Source organism: Ranitomeya imitator, chromosome 5 (genome assembly GCF_032444005.1).
Source record: "Ranitomeya imitator isolate aRanImi1 chromosome 5, aRanImi1.pri, whole genome shotgun sequence".
In the NCBI taxonomy this organism is placed as follows: Eukaryota; Metazoa; Chordata; class Amphibia; order Anura; family Dendrobatidae; genus Ranitomeya; species Ranitomeya imitator.
Window position 1 is genome coordinate 114,298,057 of NC_091286.1, and position 21,486 is coordinate 114,319,542.

Sequence of the window (21,486 nt, forward strand, 5' to 3'; positions counted from 1 at the left end):
GAAGGGAAAGTACAGGAAACGTTGCCCTGTGTGAACTGTGCTGCTGATGTGATGGATGCCTTGCTGTTTAGTAAAGTTCAACTGTTGGAAAAGAACTGTGACTTTGTAGTGTTTCAAGGAACCTGGGAGCCAGAAGCTGGAGTAACAGAGGTAAGTAACTGTATAGCAGCACCAGGACTTTATTTATCTTTTCATGTACAGGGTGCCGGCGTGCTCACTGACTGTTGCTTAATGAACTCGTGACTACCGCCCCGTGCCACCTTGTTACAGGAAAATAACCATTTCTATCAGATAATGACTCTGCTATCCCAAACGTCTACAAATTTAAAGGACAGATAGAATCCAATGGTATTTAAATAAACCTCAGTCTGATAGGAAGAAGCTCAGCCAAAGATTTGTGTTTCATTGTAGACTAAACTGGCCATACACATATGACAGCTGAGTGCTCGTTTGGCAGTCAGCTATCCTTCCATACACATGAATGTTTGGCTTGGATGAATGTTCATGTGTTTTCAATGTGGAGAATGGAAAACGTTGCTGCCATACTTCTCTGTCACCAGCTTATTTCCTGAGGAACAAGTTGGTTGTGGGTCAAATTTCAAACAGCCTGACCGTTATCTCCCCATCAGATGATGTCAGTTGTAAGGCCCAAATACACATCAGACTGTACGCTGAAATCAGCAGGTTAGGTCTACTTAAAGGGGTTGTTCAGGCCTAGGGCTCAAGTATATGTGACCGCAGATTTGCAAATCCTCACAGCATTTACAGTGTGTGATGCTGGCGACAAGATCGCGTGGTTATATGACCACAGGTATGTGATTTGCATACTTCCAGCCACATTCCAACTAGACATGTCCTGCCTCGCTCAATCCAGCTGTATTGATCAATGCAGCGCACGTCTAGTTGGCATGTGATTAAATGTATGTAAATTGCATACTTACGGTCACACGTCCACCTGCTCCCGGCGCTGCAGACCTCTGACAGCACTCACTGCATTCAGTGAGGATTTACAAGTCTGCAATCACATTGCATGACTACAAACTTGAACCCCAAGCAAGCCTACACAACATCTTTAAGTCTAAAGTATGTGGTTGCCTTAAAAAAAAGTTAAGCCAATTTTATCAATGAATTCCAACCACGCACTTGCCTGATGATAGCACAAGCAATCGTTAGTTTAAAAAAATAAATAAATGGCCATTAGTTGTAGCAAATTGTGGCAAATTGAAAAAGATCCCAAGCGCCCTCTGCCTAATATGTAGCACATTATGATTACCGTATATGATTATGCTTACCTGCAAATGTAGCATATCTCTAAAAAAAAACCTAATCCAACACTAGTACAATAGATAGCTCCGGAAAGGTTTTGCTTCTGAGCTTTTCATTTTGAAGAAATTAGCATCCTCATTTGTGGCAGAGAAACACATTTACATTTCGACATGACATGTAATACCATGTTCTCTAAGAAACAGAAAATCTTCCTCCAGTATGTGAAACAGGGCCTGACACTAGAAAAAGGGATTTATAAGAAGAAAGGGAAAACTGAAACGTTCAATAAAATGTGGTCTCCATGGATTGCTATGGGATAGTAATGTGAACTGTGGCTTATACGAATGGTTGAGGGATTAGATACTCTATTGTTTTAATGATGGTAGTAATTAACAAGATGAGCTGCTTTGTGGGGTGGGGGTGGGGGGCTTTGGGATCGAAGGGGGCTGTTTGAAGGGGGAGGGGGGGGGAAATACTCTATATTGAAAATGTAAATGTAACATGTTAATTGCCTTGTTATTCTTAATAAAAATTTATTTGAATTAAAAAAAAAAAAAAAAGAAACAGAAAATCACAAGTCAAGGAGTTCAACAGTTTTGCTCAAATGTCAATGGCTTCACAAAGTTTGTTGGAGTCATCAGATTATTAAAGGATTAGTAATGGAACAACCTTTGGTTCTTCCCTTCAGAACTGTTCCTCTTATAAAGCGAGTGGTCAAGAGACATATTCCTATTCAATTCTGCCCTTGACCGATTTGTCAACAGACTTGGTCTTGACAATAATATAAAAGATAAAAAGGTGACGATTAAGGCTCCTGGCACATAATCCTACAATGATCACTTATCCTGGGATCTATAAAGTTCTGAATGGCTGCTAGAAAGTATAAGAGAAAATCATATAACACAGAAATCCAAGGCCTCAAATCTCAGTAACAAAGCACCTGAATTACATGTGACAGATCTAAGATCCACAAGTATCTTAGACGAGGAGATTATGAAATCAGCAGTGTTTAATGGCGCGTGTCGCACTGCTCACAAAGTCTACGTTCGTTAAAGGGAACCTGTCATGTTAAACATGAGATCTAATCTGTAGGCAGGATGTTACAGGGCAGGGAGAGCTGGTTAGATATGATTTACATTTTTGTGGAAACAATCCAGCACAACTTGCATTTTATTCATTAAAATTCCTAGTGTTTGAATGCATGAGTTCAGTGGGCGGTCCTACTCAGTGATTGACGGTCTTCTCTATCACTGTGCATGCAGAGATTGCTGTCAATCACTGGTAGGACCGCCCACTGGACTCCTATACATACAAACACCATGGATTTCAATGCATAAAATACAAGCTATACTGAATCTTTTGGAACAAACCTGTATATCATTCAGCTCATCTTTTCTTTCTCTACACCATGCTGTACACAGATCGGGGTTCATGTACAATGTGATAGGTTCCCTTTAAACATACATGCTCTATTGATTATTATTGGCTTTATTTTTGTTACCTAGGGCTCATGGACATTTATAGTCTGTGTGTTTCTTCCTATTACCTACTACATCAGGATGCAAAAGTAAGATAAATGCCAATACAAAAAATAACTGCCCGCAGCAACCATATCGCATTCCAAAAGTGAATGTTAGAATTCTTTATGCATCCGCCATATTGTGTTACTCCAAGTACCGTAATCCCCAAAATGAAAAAAAAGTTGAAGAATATGATATGTTATACAATTACTTACTAACAGTTACTGAATGTGAATGCGTTTAACGAATGTAGCTAAAGCCAAATTGTCTGACTTCCTTGATTCGCTTTGTCAGACTGCCTTCCCCTAATCCTACTCTTGCCGTGCCGCATGTCTTAGACGGTTGGAATGGTTTCCTGCGAGTGGAGCAGAGAGCACAACCTTCTGCCGTGCCAGCCTGAAGCCGCTGTGTGAGTTAACCAACGGCATTTGGTCCTGGTGTACAGAACAGCACGGGGCGCTAGCAGCACAATGGTGGTATAATAACAGCTTATTAATAATAATTAGGTCAAGCATTTACGTTGTTCATTTTATTATGCAGCCGCAGATGGTCCTCATTTATCTCCGTTAGGACAGGTGGCTGAGGGCACCGTCAGAATGCAATCTGCAGAGGCGCTCTGCGCATAAACCAAAGCATAATGCCACAGGTCTCTTGTAATAATACAGGGACGTGACAGGCTTTGTTTGCTTTTTTTGATTTATAAGGGGCGATTATAAAACGGTGCTTATTTGACACAATCTAAAGGCGGTGCTCAGAGGAAGTTATTTTCTGCAACTACTGAAAATAAACTGACAGGAGAATTGCTTTGTGGCGCGAGCTTAAATAAAAAAAGAAAGAGTGGCTTTCACTATCCGGTGACCTTGGACGAGTCCCGGAAAGCTGTTGCGTCGTACGCATTTCATTGGCATTGATTAATAGCACCTCTTGTTCCACTATCTACAGTGCCGCAGCTACCTGAGTAGACAATGATTATTAACAACAGGTTCAGATTCTATTAATGTGAACGCAATGTAAAAAAAGACCAAATCCTCATTGTACTGCTGCTTTAAGGGTTCGGCCAACCTCTCGGAGGAATCAGGCAGGGCACTGACATAGCTAATACTAAGTACGGCCGCCGGGCAGCACCATTAATCAGTCTATCATTGTTCTCATGCTTGTGGCTTCTTCGTAAAGACAAACTGCATTTCAGTTGATCGCCAGAAAAGATGAATGTAGCTGCACTATCTCCTAGTATTGGATTACGAAGAAGAAATTGATGATATTGTGGACAGCCAACATTACTAAAGGGGTATGATGCCTTCAGAAATTGTGCTATTCCATTGGCTAATGGAAAATTATATAGTTTGCTAAAACACTCTGTGATTGAATTTGTAGCAGATTGCTAGATATCTGCTCACAGTTCTCCAATGGAAACCAGAACGGTTTAGTGCCAACGGATGAAAATCTAAATAACATAAGAATGACTGGCACATCCTTTAAGCTAGTGTGAATAGGTGCATACTAGGAGCAGCCACCTCCATATAAAATATACATTACAAGTTGAACTCTATCATACTAAAGCACGTCAATGTGAAATATATGAAAGATGGATAGCAATACTGCTTCTAATTACTAGGAAAAAAATAAAATGCTTAGCACATAAGTTGGCCAATTAATGCAAGCCCATCAACCAACGAAAAGGTTGTCTCAAAACTGATTGGCCCCTACATATCTAATGTGAATACCTCTCTCAGGCTGAAGTCTGAATTCCTGGGTGAATGTGGACACCTCTCTCAGCAATGCCTGCTTTTATGCGTAAGTAGGAACCTGCCGTAATTAAAACGACCACATGTAGATGGGCGGAGTGCTCGGTCAGAGAACTAACATAGAAATAACAAAAGACTGACTGGCACATCCAGCTTCATCATTTGAGCCATGTGTGTTTGACTCTGAAGGCTGCAGCGTTTCAGAAAAACAAATACTTTAACAACCTTTCTGCCATCGGACATACTATCCCGTCCAAGACCTGGGACTTAATTCCCATGGACGGGATAGTAAGTCATACGCGATTACGGGGGGAGCGCGGCCGATCGCGGCCTGGTGTCAGCTGATTATCACAGCTGACACCCAGGACTAAATGCCAGGAGTAGTGACGGACCGCTGTCGGCACTTTAACCCTGGGAATACTGCGATCAAACAAGACTGCAGCCTTCCGGTGGCATAAAGAAGCATCGCGCAGGGAGGGGGCTCCCTGCGTGCTTCCCTGAGACCTTCAGAACGTGATGTGATTGTGTTGTTCTGAGGCTCTCTCTGCCTGCAGACCCCCCCCGGATCCAAGATGGCCGCGGGGTCTTTCCAGGACCTGCAGGGAGATGGCTTGTCAGTGCCTGCTGGGAGCAGGACCTGAGAAGCCTTCTTCGCTGCCTGTCAGATCGCTGATCTGACACAGGGCTGTGCAAAGTGTCAGATCAGCGATATGACTTTATACAGTGATGTCCCACCCTGGGACAATGTAAAAAAAAAAATACTGTGTAAAAATATATTTTTTTAAAATTCCTAAATACAGAAAAAATATATACAGTGGGGCAAAAAAGTATTTAGTCAGTCAGCAATAGTGCAAGTTCCACCACTTAAAAAGATGAGAGGCGTCTGTAATTTACGTCATAGGTAGACCTCAACTATGGGAGACAAACTGAGAAAAAAAAATCCAGAAAATCACATTGTCTGTTTTTTTAACAATTTATTTGCATATTATGGTGGAAAATAAGTATTTGGTCAGAAACAAACAATCAAGATTTCTGGCTCTCACAGACCTGTAACTTCTTCTTTAAGAGTCTCCTCTTTCCTCCACTCATTACCTGTAGTAATGGCACCTGTTTAAACTTGTTATCAGTATAAAAAGACACCTGTGCACACCCTCAAACAGTCTGACTCCAAACTCCACTATGGTGAAGACCAAAGAGCTGTCAAAGGACACCAGAAACAAAATTGTAGCCCTGCACCAGGCTGGGAAGACTGAATCTGCAATAGCCAACCAGCTTGGAGTGAAGAAATCAACAGTGGGAGCAATAATTAGAAAATGGAAGACATACAAGACCACTGATAATCTCCCTCGATCTGGGGCTCCACGCAAAATCCCACCCCGTGGGGTCAGAATGATCACAAGAACGGTGAGCAAAAATCCCAGAACCACGCGGGGGGACCTAGTGAATGAACTGCAGAGAGCTGGGACCAATGTAACAAGGCCTACCATAAGTAACACACTATGCCACCATGGACTCAGATCCTGCAGTGCCAGACGTGTCCCACTGCTTAAGCCAGTACATGTCCGGGCCCGTCTGAAGTTTGCTAGAGAGCATTTGGATGATCCAGAGGAGTTTTGGGAGAATGTCCTATGGTCTGATCAAACCAAACTGGAACTGTTTGGTAGAAACACAACTTGTCGTGTTTGGAGGAAAAAGAATACTGAGTTGCATCCATCAAACACCATACCTACTGTAAAGCATGGTGGTGGAAACATCATGCTTTGGGGCTGTTTCTCTGCAAAGGGGCCAGGACGACTGATCCGGGTACATGAAAGAATGAATGGGGCCATGTATCGTGAGATTTTGAGTGCAAACCTCCTTCCATCAGCAAGGGCATTGAAGATGAAACGTGGCTTGGTCTTTCAACATGACAATGATCCAAAGCACACCGCCAGGGCAACGAAGGAGTGGCTTCGTAAGAAGCATTTCAAGGTCCTGGAGTGGCCTTGACTCCAGTCTCCAGATCTCAACCCTATAGAAAACCTTTGGAGGGAGTTGAAAGTCCGTGTTGCCAAGCGAAAAGCCAAAAACATCACTGCTCTAGAGGAGATCTGCATGGAGGAATGGGCCAACATACCAACAACAGTGTGTGGCAACCTTGTGAAGACTTACAGAAAACGTTTGACCTCTGTCATTGCCAACAAAGGATATATTACGAAGTATTGAGATGAAATTTTGTTTCTGACCAAATACTTATTTTCCACCATAATGTGCAAATAAAATGTTAAAAAAAACAGACAATGTGATTTTCTGGATTTTTTTTTCTCAGTTTGTCTCCCATAGTTGAGGTCTACCTATGATGTAAATTACAGACGCCTCTCATCTTTTTAAGTGGTGGAACTTGCACTATTGCTGACTGACTAAATACTTTTTTGCCCCCACTGTATATTATTCCAATAAATACATTTCTTTATGTAAATAGAAAAAAAAGTACACATATTTAGTATCGCCACATCCGTAATGACCAGACCTATAAAACTGTCTCACTAGTTAACCCCTTCAGTGAACACAGTAAAAAAATAAATAAAAAAGAAGGCAAAAAACAATGCTTTATCATCATATCGCCGAACAAAAAGTGGAATAACACGCGATCAAAAAGACAGATATAAATAACCATGGTACCGCTAAAAATATCATCTTATCCCGCAAAAAGCGAGCCACCATACAGCGTCATCAGCGAAAAAATAAAAAAGTTATAGCCCTCAGAATAAAGTGATGCAAAAATAATTATATTTTATATAAAATAGTTTTTATTGTATAAAAGCGCCAAAACATAAAAAATGATATAAATGAGGTATCGCTGTAATTGTACTAATCCAAAGAATAAAAATGTTTAATCAATTTTACCACACACGGAATGGTATAAACGCCCCACCCAAAAGAAATTCATGAATTGCTGGTTTTTGTTCATTCTGCCTCCCAAAAATCGTAATAAAAAGCGATCAAAAAATGTCATGTGCCCGAAAATGGTGCCAGTAAAAAACGTCAACTCGTCCCGCAAAAAACAAGACCTCACAAGACTCTGTGGGCCAAAATATAGAAAAATTATAGCTCTCAAAATGTGGTGATGCAAAAACTATTTTTTGCAATAAAAAGCGTCTTTTAGTGTGTAACAGCTGCCAAACATAAAACCCCGCTATAAATAGTAAATCAAACCCCCCATTATCACACCTTTAGGGAAAAATAATAAAATAAATTTTTTAATTTATTTCCATTTTCCCATTATGGGTACTTTAGGCATTAGGGTTAGGGTTGAGGCTAAAATTAGGGTTAGGGTGGTGGCTAAAGTTAGGGTTGGCGCTAGATTTGGGTTAGGGTTTGGATTACGTTTATGGTTGGGATTAGGGTTAGGGGTGTGTCAGGGTTAGGGGTGTGGTTAGGGTTGGGATTAGGGGCATGTTCGGGTTAGGGGTGTGGTTACGGTTATGGTTAGGATTAGGGGTGTGTTCGGGTTAGCGTTGGAGTTAGAATTGGGGGTTTCCACTGTTTAGGCACATCAGGGGCTCTCCAAATGCCACATGGTGTCCGATCTCAATTCCAGCCAATTTTGCATTGAAACGTCAAACGGCGCTCCTTCCTTTCCAAGCTCTGCCATGTGCCCAAACAGTGGATTATCCCCACATATGGGGTACCGGCGTACTCAGAACAAATTGTACAACAACTTTTGGGGTCCAATTTCTCCTGTCACCCTAGGTAAAATAAAACAAATTGGATCTGAAGTAAATTTTTTGTGAAAAAAAGTTAAATGTTCATTTTTTAAATATTCCAAAAATTCCTGTGAAGCACCTGAAGGGTTAATAAACTTGTGGTTTTGAGCATCGTGAGGGGTGCAGTTTTAGCAAGGTGTCACTTTTGGGAATATTCTATCATATAGATCCCTCAAAGTGACTTCAAATGTGATGTGGTCCCTAAAAACAAATGGTGTTGTATAAATGAGAAATCGCTGGTCAACGTACTGAATATCTGTGATTTAAGGGCATGAAAATTCAAAGTTGGAAAATTGAGAAATTTTCAAAATTTTCGCCAAATTTTCATTTTTTTCCCACAAATAAACACAAGTAATATCAAAGAAATTTTACCACTAACCTGAAGTAAAATATGTCCTGAGAAAACAATGTCAGAATCACCAGGATTCATGAAAGCGTTCCTGAGTTATTACCTCATAAAGGGACAGTGGTCAGAATTGTAAAAATTGGCCGGCTCATTAACATGCAAACCGCCTTTAGGGGTTAAAGGGTTAAACCCATCCAGGACCGGAGCCGTACAGGAGACTAGTTGGAAAGGTGGGTCCCTGGTGGCTTCTCCTCGCCCGCTGATCTGTAGTGAAAGGTTTCCCTTTGCGTACTGTGACAAAGTCACTGGTAAAGTCCTGGAGAAGAGATATGTTTCACTACACTTAATGGAGTCATTGATATAAAACCCAGGGTTTTCCTCCAGCACAACTAAGTGCGGTGAGGGGTTAAGCTAATATGCATAATGGGCTGGCTTTTATGTGGACAGCCATGGAGTGGGTGAGATGATGTCCACCTTATCTACCCCCCAGGGTATGTTCTGGGGATAAATAGCTGGACTCCAAAGGCTGCAGTGTTCAGTGTTTGGAGAGGAACATTCCAGGGAAGTGTTTGTGTTAAAGGACCTGAACCGTGGACATTGGTAACCATGAGCGGGTTGATCCCCGCTAGAAGGACTGTTTTTTATTTTGCCCAGAAAGCCATGTTTACTTCTTTTTCCAGCTTGGTTTATGCTGCACTTAATAAACCAATACAATTCACATAGGTTGCCCTTAGTAGAATACCCGTAACTTGGGGATACAAGTACCAATAGATACTGAAACCATAAATCATATAATTTTGGTGATTATACTACGCAGTAAATCCCAAAACAAGAGGTACTTTCTAGGTAAAATATTATTTATTACACAAAAATAAAACATACATAAACATCCAATGACAAAAATTGACAAAAAAAAAATCACAAAAAAAGTGCAGAATCCACTAAAAAGAGGGACATAACCATAGGAGAGCCACCAAATCTTATAGTACTGCGGTGATGCTAGATAACGAGAGGCTTAATACCCCACATATAGGTGCCCAATTGGGTCTAATGAAAAAAATACCGTAGTCAATATGGACCATATAATATATAATGTGTTCCTGTCTAAGATTTAGACTGTCCTATACTATGACAGTGACACATATGGTACACTTAGAGGGAAGCCCCAATAACTAAAGTAATAAGTGGCAAAGTTAGCGTAAAGAAGTACACATTACCCGCAGTATGTGGTGTGGTCTCTCCTCGGCGTCCCTCTGCCCCGACGCGCGTTTCACTGATGGCTTCTTCAGGAGGCAAGTTTTTAAAGAGAGGATGTTTACCTTCTACCTCTGTGTCAAGCACAGTGCGTATATAGGGAGTGACTTGTGAGTTATTGGCAATGGGCTGAGGGAAGCAGCAGGAGACCACCTTCTGACTACTGTAGCCTCCCATATGGCTGGGTACCGGATGGTTTTTAAAGAATGTTTTACTCTTCAACACTGCAGCGAGTCAGAGTCAAACATACATGGCTGAAATCATGGTCAGTGCCTGATACATGCTGATACATGCTGCCAGTAGAGCACTGTAATCGAGAAAGATGTTTTTAAATGTTTTCAATCAAGACATAACCATAAGCGTTCAAAACAAGTTGGACAATTATGGTGGACTTGATGCTGTTACCTGTGATATGAAAAAAAAGCTTAAAGCATGTATGTGGAACAGATGGTGCGCTGTATTATCCTACCTCAAGCCTAATCTATTATCGTGATCTATGCACAAATATGAGACTTTTTTGTTAGAACTAGAAAAATGTTTCGTATTGTAAAATCAATGATAACAAGCCATTTGCATTGTTCCCACTCGCAGTTGTCCTCAGATTGCCATTTACATGCTACAATGGGCAGTTATTGGGAATAAGACAATCATTTCCAAACAATGGAAATCTGATATATCACTTAGTAAAGATGGATCCATACTAAGGTCTTCAAAGAAGTCTAAAAGGCATATAAATCTAGCTGTAAAAATCATTAAATTCATATCAATAGGAACTGCCCTTGCAAGAACCATGTATGCATCCTGTGTAGCTTCTGAATTTTGAGAAATTACACAGTATAAGGGAGAATGGCTGGTGTCCAAAACAGAGGGGGCAGGTAAGAGTTATATCTGAAATCTTAACTTCATCATTATAACTTCATCTCCTGTGGACTGATCAATAAAGAACAGAAGAGGTCAAACACTAGAGGCACTGTTTATCAAAAGCTTTCTCATACGTCAATCACTTTTTCTTCATGCTCGATTTCATCAAAGGATTAGATGTTTGTTATCAATTTTTTAACATCAGACACACTTTATTAGCCAAAGGGGTTTCAATCATTCCTAACCTGCAACAGACCTTGATGATTGAAAAGTTAAAGAAAAATAAAAGAGCAATGAGTCTGAGATGAGCACAAAAAAATAATCCTACTAGGTTTTAACAGGAAATTCTATAGAGACATAAAGCAGGTATTGTTAGTACTGCTAAAATGGCAGGAGACGATGTTCGAGACTCTACAGGCTAGTGCTATCAGTGCTTATGTTATTATCTAGAATTACCTGGACATGAAGGACAACACTGTCCTGGAAGAATGGTGGGATTGGCACAGCCGGGAACCGGACAAGTTATCAGCGCACACATTTCCCGTCCATTGTGGCAATAGCATTCGCGGCAGCCATCATGCCAACTCTCTTCATTCTCGTGACGTCTTCCATCCATTGACAAACATGTGCCGGTCAGAACTGGAGGCCCAGAAGATGACGCTGCTTCTGTAAGGGAACAGCGACAAGATATCGTCTAAGTAACAAAACAATATCAAGAGCTCTGAGATTCTCAGTCATCTTACCACCAATCATGGTGAATTATGAACACAGATCATAGCGATGTTCTGCTTCATGCAGTTTCATCATTTTGTTAATTTGGGCACATTTTCTAACTTACTACAATAATAAATAAAAAAATTTCAGAAAAACTAGCCACATGTACATATATGGATGTATCAATCTACTATATGTTGCCTCTATAGGATCCATACATTTGCATTACCATTAAAGAGTAACTACATGTTTATTTATCTTTTCTATAATTTTGTCCAGCATGAAAAGTTATAAAACCTTACAAATCACTTTATTAGGGAATTTGTTTTCAGTCCTGTAAAAAAAGCTCATAAATGTCTTCCAAACCCCTGCTTTTCCCCAGTCTATTTGCCTGTATTCACCTACAATGATATCAGAATGTACTCATTTAGAGTAGAGATGATGGCAGTGATGAGTCAGCAGCACCTGTCTCCTTCTCGGAATGTTGTGCTGATCAAAACCGTCTATGGCAGCAACATATCCTCAGAGTTACGGCTTAGGATGCTTTCACACATCAGGTTTTTTGTTTCAGGCTAAATCCGGCTCTCGGGAGAAAAAACGGAAAAAATAAAAACTGAATCCAGTTTTTCCCCCTTTGACTTGTATTAGCGCCGGATTGCGCCGGATGGCCCAGCGTTCCTTCTGGTTTGATGCCGGATCCGGCGTACACTCGATTCCAGCATCTAGAAAAAACGTCTACTGTAACGTTTTTTGTCTCCGGTGAAAAAGCCTGAAGCGCCGGATCCAGCGCTTCCGGCTGTTTGCTAGAATGGAAGCCTATGGGAGCCGGATGCAAAAAAATGGCGGATCCGGCGGCCTAATCCAGTTTTTTAAACTGAGCATGCTCCAAATTTTTTCTTATCCAATAATCTAGATAACTAGCCGGATCCGTCAAAAAAACGGATCCGTCGCATCAGTTTTTCACAATCTGCGCCGGATCCAGTTTTTCCAACATTTGCCGGATTTAGCCTGAAACAAAAAACCTGATGTGTGAAAGTAGCCAAATTCAGTCGTCCGATATACGGACGATGCTCAACTGCTATCTGGTGCTGATAGAACCCACACCTGTGTAGTCTATGGGGCCACTCACATGTCTGTGATGTTTCTGGCCGTGGAAAGTTGCAGAGACATGTCTGATTGTGATCCGACAGTTGTATCAAAATCGGCAATGCAAGTCAACTGATCGGTTAAAAAAATCAGACGGCACTGGGATGACATCCATGTATGGTCCGATTTTCACGGACTGTCAGAATGGAAAAGGTGGAGAAACTTTTTTTTTTCAATTCTTCACGTATGAGTTAAACGGACGATCAGAGTCTGATGAAAATAATCAGTCTGTTTTTTTTGTATGTGAGAAAAATTGACGTCTGAATGAGCCTTTAGTGAGACACAGGTGCTGAGCTGATCCTTCACTGCCATCAGTTGTACTCCATATGCGTACGTTCTGCTATCAATGCAGCTAAACTCAAATAGGCTGATGAAAAGCAGGGTGTGGAAGACATTTATGTGCAATTTTTCTATAGAAATACAGACAAATCTTCTAATAATGTGATTTTCATGCTGGACAAAATAAAAAAAAGTAGAAGTTTAGTTACTTTTTAAGTATAGAAATGAATATTGGTGAAGTCCAAAAATGGAGGCCTTATCATTTCACTTTTCCATTGCAAGGCTCGAATAGATGAAAGCTAAACACCTCCAAATTATCCTATATCTACTTGTTTGGTCCATGGGACATGAAAAATTCCAAGGAACAGTGGCCACGTTTGTCTCGTGGTTAAAGAAATGGCATGTTCCACCTTACAAGGGCAATGGGTTAAATTCTCGGAATCAAAGAATTACTTTCCCTTTATGAGAAGCAATTTTTTAGTAATTCAGTGGGAAAAAAAGATGTCAACCTGAAACATGATGATAGCCCTTTCTGATTTAAGTACAAGCAGATGGATATTTGTATTCGTTTGTATGTGCTCCGAGAATGATCTCCAGAGATTGACTCAGCAATTTATATTTAGAATTTTTAGCGATGCCCAAATTATCTTCTATCTGGCTGCCAACCTGGCAGCATTAAAGTAGCTCACAGCCACCTGCAAGATCGGACGGTCTAAATTATACCATCTGCAGTGAGAAGGTTTAAAGCATAACCAGAGGATGCCAGATGTAAATCCCACAATGAAGCTGCACATATGGTTTTTACTTATGTACGCGACCCAAACTGCAAGATAAACATTTACCACAGTCTCAGTCTGGTTTGCAAAATATGATTAACATGTGTAGGATGTTAAACCTGACCTTTCTATCCTCTACTGCCACCGGCGTAATCATGAGCGCTGCTCATTGAAAGAGCCCTGTGGGTTTTGTAGTGTGAGACAACTGCTAATTGCATCTTACCATATTGTTTTTAGTTGAAAAATGAAATAATTGAATAAAAATCTATGTTTCTAACTTCAGAGCAGAAGTAATGATTACAGTAGGGTGTGCACAGAAAGTGTAGAAACGGTGATCATCAGCTGAAAAAAAAAAATACAAATGCCATGTATCCTAAAATCTTCCGCTTGCCCTCAAATTTATACAGATTTTGTTATGTGGCTCCTACTGGATAGCACTCCAACATCGGGTTTGCCTGATGTGGCTTTAATTCACATATTCTGATCCAAATCCAAATGTAAGCACCAAATGTGGTTGTGTTCAGCTTTAGCAACGTTTCGGGTTCATTAGGACCCTTCATCAGACTGTGCAGAAACACACCAGCGTGGACAGAGCACACGGCGTTGAATTCATTATAAGGCACTTAATGAATTTGGCGCCTCTAGTAAGTGGTGTGTGCAACTGTGTGCGGTGTCAGAAATGCTACTCCAGTTGAAGATTTGATTAATTTGGCAGATTTTGTGAATTTGATGGGGGATGGGGCAGCGTAGCCGTACCTCCACTCCTCCACAGTCCCATCTATTTTGGTTGTGCTAATCCAAAGTAATGTGAAAATGCCAAAAGTTGTTACATTTTTGTGTGAAAGTCCTCTTTAAGGGACACTAAAGCAGGCACTTCTGTGGTAGGCAAAGAATAAATGCATGTGTGTCTGAGGCATGTAGGGGCTTGGAGGGGTTTATGGAAGCTTCTGTGGCTGCCAACATGCAGTCTTCATTATTGCTTCATACCAGGCAAAGGCTGTGGGTGATGAGAATATTTATTTTCTTATATTGGAGGGCATGAGGCTATATTTTACATTATGTCAGGGCAGATACCAAAGTGCATCATTACGAGTGAGCCACTAAACAGCTATATCACTAGCTATGGCATGATCAGAAGTTATGGATGATAAATTACTGGATCACGCTGGTGTTATAAAGTATTCTCATTTACTGAGATAATGACTTTTGGGTTTTCATTGGCTGTCAGCCATAATCATCAACATTAACAGAAATAAACACTTGAAATAGATCACTCTGTTCGTAATGACTCTATATAATATACGAGTTTCACTTTTTGTATTGAAGAACTGAAAAAAATTAACTTTTACTGAAAAAAAATTACCTTTTGAATGATATCCCAATTTAGTGATATGCACTTATATTTATTTGCAGTTGCACTTTGAATATTTGGTATGTTTGTGGTGACTGTCAGCACTACCACTTTACAGTAGTGTGTGATCAGATTTTTTGCATATCTCAGGAACTGTTTCACCTTTTCCTTTGCAGCACCCATATTCTTTGATTCTCACCCCTTACCTATTTCAGAGTGCGGATACAGGACACCATTATTTGCACTAATGGTGTAGTATATCAGATTTGAAGTGTTTTTTTTTATCCTTTTTTTATTGTATTTTAATTAATCTAAATAAAGATTTAATATTATTTTATATTAATTTATGTAGACGGCTTTACATGCAGCTGATTTTGGGTGTCTCTCTTCAGTTTTTGGTGCCTATGCATTCTTTGGGGCATTTTTGCTACTCCTCTATCAGGTAGTTAGTGCCTACAATCTAGATTTTTCATAGTACACAAATCTTTCTACAAGTACTGAATGCCGTATCACTAACAATAGATAATGATGAATATTACAGTCCCCGATTACTACAGACACCATATTACCCACATCAGCAGAATATCTTTGGTTTCTATATGATCCGTTTCATGATTTTCATGGTTACAGATTATATTGAATTAAAAATTGGCTTTTTTGCGTGTAGATGTTTCTTAGCGGTGACTGCTCCCCCTGTAAGCTGCCAGGAGGCTCTTGGAGGACTACATGTACAGTCAATTCAAGATACCAAAATGTCTGAATTTGATAACTACTTTATAGTTCTAAATAAGAGTCATGTGATTTTTTTTTTACATGTCCCTCGGCAGTCCCCAGTACATTCCACTCAGTTCTTGACCTCTGGCTGTTTTAAATATTGAGTTAAAATTGTTTAATTGCCGCAGTAAGCCATCTTTTCTCCAAGACTGTGCTGTCATTTCTGTTAATAAGAATGATCTTCTAACCATTAGGATAATTCATTCCACCAGAAATCAATAACTAACTAATTCCTTGCAATGGATGATAGCACAACGTAATGAATTGATCCCCTATTGTATATAAAATTCTTATCATCCATTGTATAAAACTCGTTCATTAATAAAGCATGTGCAATTGATTTAAATACAGTCTGCGGCGTCTGTGAAGCCAGACAGATACTGAAGTAATTGTCACTGAGAACAATCAAAAGGGAATTCAGATCTCTTTTGGTATCATTTATTGTGTACAGTGTTTACGCTTTTTCGCTTCTGCTTTTGTTTTAAGTATTTTGCATTATTTTTAGAGAATTTTGTTTTCCAATTATCTATCAAAAATAGACTTATTAAAGGTTTTCTCATAACCTATGGTGTTGTGGAGGACGATGGTCTTTGAATCCTACTCAATTCAACTTTTGCCAAGTCCTTTGGAGTGTTTATATGTGCTCCTCTTATCATAAAGCTAAAAATTCAAAGAATAGGAGAGTTTAAGAAAAGAGTGTACAAATATAGGAGCGGGCCACACAACTGATTCATCAATGTAAATCGCAGTAACAAGAAAAACCAGCACCGCTGAAACACCTATGCGTAGCTGGTTTAACTGACAGTGATTTCCACCATGCCCCTAGATGACCGGGTGCAGACCATGAGAAAAGTTATGCAAATAATGTCCCCCCCCCAAAAAATGGTTGCACACACCGGTACCAAAAAAAATTCTTTATTGGTACACTTAATTAAAACATGCCCGCAGGAAGGTACTCACGAGAAGCACTCCGGACAACGGCCGTTTCGTGCCTCCTGCGCTTCAACGGGACATGCGAAGTGCAGTTGAAGCACAGGAGGCGTGAAATAGTAATCTGTGGCTGGATACTTCCTGCCCCTTCTGGAAGAGTTTACAGCAAGGTTCCATAGTATCTCAATAACAGCTGATAGCACAGGAAACACCATTCACAATAGCTGATGTCACAGCTGATCCTGCTCCCTCCCTTCACAATGACCTTTGCACATGCTGATTAGATAATTCAACACAAATGATAGGGTCAGGATTTGACCATTGTGGCTAATGTATATGTGTCGTCTCAAAAAACAATAGAAAGAATGTAAAGAAAGCCTCACTGGCCAGTGTGAAAATTATACGATTATTAATAGACTGACTTCAAAAGTAAAAACAATGTATAAAATAGTAAAGTAGACTTCACTTAAATGAAATTATAGGTTAACTCATGGCAACTTCTAGAACATTCTCTGAAAATGAGGCCATTGATAGAGTAGTTTCAGAAAGACCAACAAAGCAGAAAATATATAAACATAGAAATGGTGTGAATGATGCTAAAGCCATTACCATCTATCTTGTCTTATGTTTATGTTGTGTTTGATGGTCGACCAATTAAAGTCACTAAGAATTTATATTCACTGCACACAAGAAATGGCAAATGTGTTCTAGGATGGGAGGTACGGTATCAAGAAAGATTTGGACTTTACTTATAATTAAGAATAATGTGGAATGAAAGCACAGAGAAACAATCAGTCCATTTGGCTCCTGTATGTGCTCATTAAAAAGTCATTGTCGACTCCATGATGGGTTACTTCATTAGACTGCAGTAATTAAAAATGAAATTGCTACAAGCGGGAAACAAAGCACTAATAAATAGGGTTACGCTGTCAGAAAATGACATTTAGTAGCACTGGCGGAGTTATAAAACTGTCTCTCAGAATGGAAGTTTTGTACATAATATCACTATCTGGTGGGGGATTCTTCTGGCGCAGGTCACGTAGACGTGTAGATAAGGAGGTGAAGGACTCTTCTTACCTCTGCACTTGCACACTGGGCATCCATGGCTGTCTTGCTCAAAGCCCACAGGACAAATCTTGCCACATGGGATATCTGGACACTTCTTGCAGCGGCAGATTTCACAGCCATGTTTGTTTTTCCTTAAAAAAAAATAATAATAATGTCCCATTAGAAAAAGAATGTCAGTATAACACAAGTCTCTAAGAATGACTCAGTAATACGATTCCTGCTTTTCCCAATGCAATTAACCCAAGCACTGATTAAGGGGATCCAAGCAGCAATGTAACTCAATTAATCACAGCACTAATTCTGAAGCTCCAATCCGGATCGCAGAGGCATTTATGTCTGATTGCACCATAAAATGAGTCACCATTTGGGGCCAGATAATTGTAGAGAATGACAAGTGTGTTCTGCTGGTCTGTGGCTGGAATATTCTTTCTTTAAACAATAAGCTAGGAAAAAAAATAATTAATGTACAGAAAAAGTATGCCAATGTCCTGGCGTCAATAATTCAATCTGTTCAATTTGATAACCAATCAGCAAGTAAAAAGGTAATCAACAGAGCAAAAAATCAATAGCACAGGTGCATTTTTTTTTTATATCCGTACTCCTACTTTTATTGGCTCGCACATCGTCCTAGATGATTTTTTTTCTCATTCAGTTGTCTAAAATTAAAGAAACCTGGATGCTTTCTTCCTATAACAGCACCACACTTGTCTACAGTTTGTGTGTGGAATTATAGCTCGGTCCCGTTCACACACAGCTGTACCCCCTTGAACTGCATTAAAATGCTGCACCAAAATTGTATCAAATTAAATGGAAAGCTAATGTAAAAAAAATTCAGCAAAAAAAGCAATAATCAGAAATATTATTACACATTTTGCTGTGGACACACACTTAAATCATGTGCTGAAAAAAATCATGAGCAGAAAAAAATGCAGCATTTACACAATATGTGAATATGACCTAAGACTTATTTCCAGAATCATAGCTTGACTTTCTTTCATCTAGAGCAGTCATGGCGAACCTTTTAGAGACCAAGGGCCCAACCTGCAATCCAAAACCCACTTATTTATCACAAAGTGCCAATACTGCAATTTAACCTGAATACTGAGGTTTTAGATTAGAAAAACAACTTATACATTAGCGCGCTATAGTAAAGAGCTTGTAAGCGCTGCACTCCAAGCCTAAGACACTAGCCACCGACTGCAGCGGAGGTCTGTTCTTGAGAATGGAGAGGAATATTATGAATCAAAAGTAAAATTGCAAAGTTGTTTGTTTTTACCACCTCTTTGCAATTGTAACCCTTTATCATGATGAAAATAACCCTTTAAGCCAAGGATGTCAACCGCAAATACACAGAGGGTCAAAGATAAAAGCTTGCACAAAGTCACTGGGCAATCTTGATATTTGTTAAAAAAAAATTCTACAATTGAAGAAATTTTTCCTTACCGAAAAGATAAACTTTTTTCATAAATAAGGAATAAAAAGTAAAAATTATTAACTTTTGGAATTATAGTGGAATAATACAGAAAATATGTTATGTAAGAGCAGTAAAAAGCATATAGCCCAATGGCATAATTTAAATATATAAAGGATACTGTATAATGGCCCCACATAGTGCTCCAAACCTGTATAATGTGCCCACATAGTGCTCCGTACTATATAAGGGCCCCATATGATGCACCATACTTGTTTAATGGCCGCACATGGTGCTCCATACACTATAATGGCCCCACACGATGCTCCATACTGTATAATGGCCACACATGATGCTCCATACTGTAATGGCCCACATAGTGCTCTATACTGTATAATGGCACCACATTGCTCTCCATACTGTATAATAGCGCCAGATAGTTCTCCATACTGTATAATGTGCTCAAATAGCGCTGCATGCAGTATAGTGGCCCAACATTGTTGTGCTCCATATTGTATAGTGGCCCAATATAGTGCTCCACACTGTATAATGGGCTCACAGTGCTCCACACTGTATAATGGCCCCACATAGTGCTCTATATTGTATAATGGCCCACCATAGTGCTCCATACTATATAATGACCCCAAATGATGCTTCATACTGTATAATGGCCCCACATGATGCTCCATCTATCTATATAATCATCTAAGGGGTACTTCCGTCTGTTTGTCTGTCACAGAAATCCCGCGTCGCTGATTGGTCACGGCTGGCCGGGCACAGTCTGGCCACGATTTTGCCCTTCCCTACTCCCCTCACCTTAAGCCGTCCACCGATGTGTGCAATGCTGCCGTCAGCTTCCGTTCCCAGTGATGCATTGCGAAATTACCTAGATGACTTAGCGGTCTCGCAAGACCGCTAAGTTATCTGGGTAATTTCGCAATGCATCACTGGGAACGGAAGCTGGCGGCAGCATCGCACGCATCGGGACAGCTTCGGTACACGCCGGAGGGTGAGTATTTAACTATTTTTTATTTTAATTTTTTTTTAATAGGGATATGGTGCCCACACTGCTATATACTACGTAGGCTGTTATATACTGCATGGGCTGTGTTATATACTGCGTGGGCTGTGTTATATAGTACGTGGGCTGTGTTATATACTGCATGGCTGCTATATACTACGTGGACAGTGTTATATACTGCGTGGGCTCTGTTATATACTATGTGGCCTGTTATATACTGCGTGGGCTGCGCTATATATTATGTGGGCTGTGCTATATATTACGTGGGCTGTGCTATATACTATGTGGCTGCAATATACTACCTGGCTGTGCTATATACTACGTGGCTGTCTGTGTTATGTGGGCTGTGCTATATACTATGTGGCTGCTATATACTATGTGGCTGCTATATACTATGTGGCTGTTCTAAATACTACGTGGCTGCTATATACTAAGTGGCTGCTATATACTACATGGCTGTGCTATATACTACGCGGCTGTCTGTGTTATATACTACGTGGCTGTGTTATATACTACGTGGCTGTGCTATATACTACGTGGCTGTGCTAAGCGCAACGTACATACATACAGTGGAGCAAAAAAGTATTTAGTCAGTCAGTAATAGTGCAAGTTCCACCACTTAAAAAGATGAGAGGCGTCTGTAATTTACATCATAGGTAGACCTCAACTATGGGAGACAAACTGAGAAAAAAAAATCCAGAAAATCACATTGTCTGTTTTTTAACATTTTATTTGCATATTATGGTGGAAAATAAGTATTTGGTCAGAAACAAACAATCAAGATCTCTGGCTCTCACAGACCCGTAACTTCTTCTTTAAGAGTCTCCTCTTTCCTCCACTCATTACCTGTAGTAATGGCACCTGTTTAAACTTGTTATCAGTATAAAAAGACACCTGTGCACACCCTCAAACAGTCTGACTCCAAACTCCACTATGGTGAAGACCAAAGAGCTGTCAAAGGACACCAGAAACAAAATTGTAGCCCTGCACCAGGCTGGGAAGACTGAATCTGCAATAGCCAACCAGCTTGGAGTGAAGAAATCAACAGTGGGAGCAATAATTAGAAAATGGAAGACATACAAGACCACTGATAATCTCCCTCGATCTGGGGCTCCACGCAAAATCCCACCCCGTGGGGTCAGAATGATCACAAGAACGGTGAGCAAAAATCCCAGAACCACGCGGGGGGACCTAGCGAATGAACTGCAGAGAGCTGGGACCAATGTAACAAGGCCTACCATAAGTAACACACTACGCCACCATGGACTCAGATCCTGC

General features: G+C 40.2%; 1 protein-coding gene across 1 annotated transcript in view; it reads right to left on the reverse strand.

Moving 5' to 3' along the window:
• The window catches only part of CRIM1 (cysteine rich transmembrane BMP regulator 1), a 973,879-nt gene that overhangs the window by 111,073 nt on the left and 841,320 nt on the right, over window positions 1–21,486 (reverse strand). The window contains exons 10-11 of the mRNA XM_069769103.1: window positions 17,786–17,907; window positions 11,195–11,404 (exon numbers count right to left, since the gene is read on the reverse strand). Coding sequence (XP_069625204.1) covers window positions 11,195–11,404; window positions 17,786–17,907 — 332 coding nt within the window. The remainder of the gene's footprint in view (window positions 1–11,194; window positions 11,405–17,785; window positions 17,908–21,486) is intronic.